The sequence below is a fragment of the Papio anubis genome, chromosome 17 (genome assembly GCF_008728515.1).
Source record: "Papio anubis isolate 15944 chromosome 17, Panubis1.0, whole genome shotgun sequence".
Lineage (NCBI taxonomy): Eukaryota > Metazoa > Chordata > Mammalia > Primates > Cercopithecidae > Papio > Papio anubis.
In genome coordinates this window covers 18,707,933-18,713,255 of record NC_044992.1, presented here as the reverse complement: position 1 = coordinate 18,713,255, position 5,323 = coordinate 18,707,933, and the positions used below count along the sequence as shown (strand labels likewise).

Sequence of the window (5,323 nt, the reverse complement as noted above, 5' to 3'; positions counted from 1 at the left end):
GAGCCTTGAAAACGTGTGCGATCCTGAGTCGGTATGCAGAGGCGATTCTCTGCGAAGAGGACCCTGAGCTTGACCAGCTTCTCGCAGAGTCAAGGGACCACCAAAAGGTGCAGAATCCCGCCTGTCACCGTCCCTCTAGGGATCCGGAAAGAGTAAACCCCGAGAGGCGTCCGAAGGCCGGCAGCTCGGCAGCATTAACTCTGGTTTTCGAGGGCGCGGGCAAAGCCTGGAGTAGCAGTCGCTCCTTTGCTCTGGCAGGAATTTGGCGGTCTACCCTGCAGAGATTCTCCCGTCCTGCCTGCAGCTGGGGTTCAAGACTCGCTTCTCTGAAGTCCGCCTCCCAGCGGCCTGGAGCCCGGGGCGTGGTCGGCTGGAATCTGCTCCCCAGGCCCAGAACAGAGCCTGCAGCCCGTAACCCGCTGTGGCCGCAGCGGGTCGCGCCCGCCGTCCCCGCCTCAGGAGCAGCTGAGGATCTCCCCAGCTGCGGGCGCCCCGCCCGGGCCGCACTCCTTTCCTCGGCGGAGGGAGCGGGCTGGCGCTGCGGCCTTCAAGGCGCGCGGACGTCGCGGAGGGCAGCCAGTCGCGCGGGAGCGGGTAGCGCGCGTGAGGGCGTTGGGCGCCGCCGCGAGGCTGGGAAGCGCGGGGCCGCGGCGGTGCGGGTTCTAGGGCGGCGGCTGCCGCCGCCGCAGCAGCGCCCCGGGCGGGGAGGGCCGGGGAGGCCGGACGAGCTGGGGATGGAGAGTACCAGGCCCCTCACTGCCTCAGAGCGCGTGTGCGGCTCCGGGCGCGCACAGTGACGGTGACAGCGTCCCTGGCCCGGCAGCGCCGAGGCCGCTTCGCCAGACAGCCCGCGACCGGCGGCAGGCCGGGCCATGAGGAGCGGCCGGGGCCGGGCCGGGCCTCGCTGACCCCGGCTCCGCGCGGCGGCCTCCCCCGTTTCCGCTCCGGCCTCTCGGCATGAGAGTCCGCCCGGGCCAGGGGCTGCGGCTGCCCCAGACTCGCCGCCAGCTGGCGCGCTCCGGGGCCGCAGACCCGCGGTGCTGATACCTGCGCCGCGCTACGCCGCCAGCCCGCCCACTGTGTGCCCCGGGGGCGCGGCCATGGAGGTGGTGGGCGACTTCGAGTACAGCAAGAGGGATCTCGTGGGACACGGGGCCTTCGCCGTGGTCTTCCGGGGGCGGCACCGCCAGGTGAGCGCCGGCCGGGGCGAGGCCGGGCCCCGGGCGGCAGGCACGGGGCTAGGTGGTTCTGAAACTTGGCGCAGCCGCGGGCCGAGCCCCCCGCCACGGCTAGCCGCCTGGGGATGCTATTGTGCGCGCAGCCCGTCTCGCGGTTTGTTTTGGTCCTTTGAGGGTTGTTGTGAGGCCCAAGCCTCTGGCAGCGCTCCGCCTACCGACCGGCTGCTGCTGACCCTCCTGTGTGCCCGGGACCCACCCCGCGGGCCGATCGCAGGAGCCTTTGCACCCAGGTTGCCCTCGACCCAAAATAGACGGTACTGCCCCGTGCAGACTCGAGGCTTGGGCGTGAATGGACCTTTGGTTTTTTTCCCCGTGCCCAGGGCTGGTCACCTTTGAGGTTGATAATTACAGACCCAGCGGAAAATGGGCGATGTCCCATTAGCCTCAGGCTTTCTCAGCCTGGGAGGTGTCACCTTTCTCAGCACTGGTCCCCTGCACCCCGAAGAGCCCCGGCACCGTTTTCTCCCCCGGAGTCAGATAGATGAGCTCCGGGTGAGAAAGGTGATTGGACAATTCATTTTCAATCACAATGAACATGAAATCATGTTTAAGCCTTAAATTTTTTTTTTTGTTTTTTTTTTTTTTAGCCTTTGCTATTTCGCAAGTACAGTTACACGAGGTTTTAGAATCTAAAGAATTTGGAAAGGCATATCGGGAGTGAAAATAATCTTAAAGGGTGTGGCAGTTCTGATTGTTGCCAAGGGGCGTGTTAAAAGTGGGCTGACTTTGTTGCTTATCGGATAAAGTAATGCTACTTTTCTTATTTATTTATTTGTTTGTTTATGAGACACTCGCTTTGTCGCCCAGCCTGGAGTGCAGTGGCGAGATCTCTGCTTACTGCAATCACCGCCTCCCGGCTTCAAGCGATTCTCCTGCCTCAGCCTCCCGAGTAGCTGGGATTACAGGCGCCTGCCACCACGCCCGCCTAATTTTTTTTTTTTTTGTATTTTTACTAGAGACGGTGTTTCACCACGTTGGCCAGGGTGGTCTTGAACTCCTGACCTCAGGTGATCCGATCCGCCTGCCCCGGCCTCCCAAAGTGCTGGGATTATACGTGTGAGTCACTGCGCCCGACCTACTTTTCATTTATTAGGAAAATAATTTAGAATTCAAGAAAAACAAGGTGTAATCATTCCAAACTAACAAGTAAGTTTTCAGTTAACCGTATCACCTTCCAAGTTTATTTCTACATTTGTCCATAACTTTGAAGTGGTTGTGAGCTGTTCTTTTTTCATTCAATGTTAGTTACTATGTGAACTTCATATTTGTTATTTTTAGTAGTTGTGTTGTAGGACCTTGGCATATTACACTATAATTTATGAAGTCACTTTCCCATGATTGAAAATACAGGTTCTTTTCCATTTTTCCCCAATGCCGTACATTTATTTGCTAAAAACATCTGTGGAATATCTAGGAGTAACACTGTTTTTCTTTTTCAGAAAACTGATTGGGAGGTAGCTATTAAAAGTATTAATAAAAAGAACTTGTCAAAATCACAAATACTGCTTGGAAAGGAAATTAAAATCTTAAAGGTATGTTACTTTATATAGTAGTATTCATATAAGGTTAAAACTTAATTTAAATGAATGCATGCTGCCATCCTTTGCAGTTTGGTAGTTGTGTCCAAGTTTGAGAATTTTCAACTGTTGCTCTCCTTTTTGCTTGCTCACTTTTTTAAAACATTGAGTACTCAGAAGCTGTTTTTAAGAACCAAAGCTCAGAGGGATTCTGTGAAGACTGAGTTTAGCTTCTCATCATTTCTCCTTTTTCCTAGTGACTGTGTTGTTGTTTGAGAAGAGTGCCAGGCAGACCCATCTTGTACACTGTTTTTACTTCTCCGGTTGTCCCCTTTCATGTTACTACTAAGTTTTTTGGGGAGAGTAGGGGCACTGGGGGTCTTTAAATTGAAGACAGTTACATTCCTTGGAGGTGGCTTTTTTAGATCACTCACAACCAGTGTTATCTAAGTGAGATGGTTTGAGAAGATGGTTAAGTAAATTTGGAAAACCCCATTTGCTAAATACTTCTTGGAGAGTCACAAAGCCTATGGCTCATTAAAGAAAGTCTGAAAAATTCTACAATGAAGAAACTGGTTTCAAAGTACTTAACGTAGCGTTTTCCAAACTAACACAAGTGTGGAACCCTCATTTAACACCCGATTTCTTCAAAACTGCTTTCTGTCAAGAGCTCTTTGCTAAGAATTGTAGCACTTTGAGCTAAAAATCATATTTTCTTTTAGTGAGATAATGTGCTTTTTGTTTGATCAGGCACATTTCTTATTCTTGAATTTTTCTAGTCTATTAATAGAAGTGTAATACTAGAAGTAGTGTGTAAGTGTATACTTTAATTTTATTTACATATTAAAATATAGTAAAAGTATTAGAATACTTACATATTTTTCATTCTCAATTTTCTTAATAGGAACTTCAGCATGAAAATATTGTAGCACTCTATGATGTTCAGGTACCTTATTTTGAAATTTTTTAAAAATTAAAAAAATTTTTTCTATTTCATACAGATTTAAGTGACTCTTAATAGAAATAAAAATGACTTTAATTCTTGTTGAAAAGATACATAGCTTGAGTTACATGTTTCTGAATTAAGAAATTATTTAAAACAGAACAGAGTAATAGGCTGAAAGAATATGCTGCATGAGTAAGTTTATTAACGATTGATAATATACTATAGAGGTAGCATTGTTTTAGGTGAGGTAGAGGAATATTGATACCAAATCTAGCATTCTTTGATGAATGTTGAAAGGACTATTAAAAATAGACCTTTTTTTTTCTTTTTTTTTTTTTTTACGGAGTCTCACTCTGTCTCTTGGGCTGGAGTGCAGTGGCTTGATCTCGGCTCACTGCAACCGCCACCTCCCGGGTTCAAGCAATTCTCCTGCCTCAGCCTCCTGAGTAGCTGGGACTACAGGTGCGCACCACCACGCCAGGCTAATTTTTTTTTTTTTCTTTTTTGTATTTTTAGTAGAGATGGAGTTTCAAATGTTGGCCAGGCTTGTCTGGAACTCCTGACCTCAAGTCATCCTCCCATCTTGGTCTCCCAAAGTGCTGGGATTACAGGCATGAGCCACTGTGCCCCGCCTAAATAGAAATTTTTTTTTTTTTAACATTTTTTTATTTTGTGGAGATAGGGTCTCTCTATGTTGTTCAGGTTGGTGTTGAACTCCTGGGCTCAAGGGATCCTTCTGCCTCAGCCTCTCAAAGTGCTGGGATTACAGATGTGAGCCACCACACATGGCCTAAATAGAGCTTTTTCTTATTATGAAAGCGCTATTTGTAAATTGAAGAAATGTTAGAAAATAAAAACAAAGACACTATGCATATTCATCACCCAGTTATATCTATGATTATAGGTTATAGATATATTTGTGTATGCTATGGCATGAAGTAGAGTTGCATTTAATTTGGAATGGGAAGTAGGTTCTAAAGTCATCCTCTAAGGCAAAATTTCCGTATAGTCAAAATTACTCTTGGAAATCCTTTTCAGATCTCAGCATTGTAGAAAATTGCTGTTTTCTGGGTGTAGCACCAGATGAAGCAGCTGGCTTATATTTAGGGCCATCTTACGTTAAAAAATCTTTTAAATGCTAGAATCAGGCTGGGTGTGGTGGCTTGAGCCTGTAATTCTTGCTACTCAGGAGGCTGAGGCAGGAAGATCACTTGAGCACAGGAGTTCAGGGCTGCAGTGAGCTGTGATCATGCCACTGCAGTCCCGCCTGGACAACAGAGCAAGATCGTCCCTTCAAAAAAAAAAAAAGGGCCGGGCGCGGTGGCTCAAGCCTGTAATCCCAGCACTTTGGGAGGCCGAGGCGGGCGGATCACAAGGTCAGGAGATCGAGACTATCCTGGCTAACATGGTGAAACCCCGTCTCTACTAAAAATACAAAAAACTAGCCGGGCGCGGTAGCGGGCGCCTGTAGTCCCAGCTACTTGGGAGGCTGAGGCGGGAGAATGGCGTGAACCCGGGGGGCGGAGCTTGCAGTGAGCCGAGATCGCGCCACTGCACTCCAGCCTGGGAGACACAGTGAGACGGAGTCTCACTGTGTCTCCCAGGCTGGAGTGCAGTGGCGC

General features: G+C 49.2%; 1 protein-coding gene across 3 annotated transcripts in view; it reads left to right on the top strand.

Moving 5' to 3' along the window:
- Positions 1-1,066: 1,066 nt before the first annotated feature.
- The window catches only part of ULK2 (unc-51 like autophagy activating kinase 2), a 102,958-nt gene continuing 98,701 nt past the window's right edge, over positions 1,067-5,323 (top strand). For all 3 annotated transcript variants that reach the window (XR_002518031.2, XM_021928830.2, XM_021928829.2), the window contains exons 1-3: positions 1,067-1,190; positions 2,678-2,770; positions 3,660-3,701. Coding sequence is in view for 2 of the 3 variants with exons in the window: in XM_021928830.2 (XP_021784522.1) it covers positions 1,101-1,190; positions 2,678-2,770; positions 3,660-3,701 (225 nt within the window). In the remaining variant the exon portion in view is untranslated. The remainder of the gene's footprint in view (positions 1,191-2,677; positions 2,771-3,659; positions 3,702-5,323) is intronic.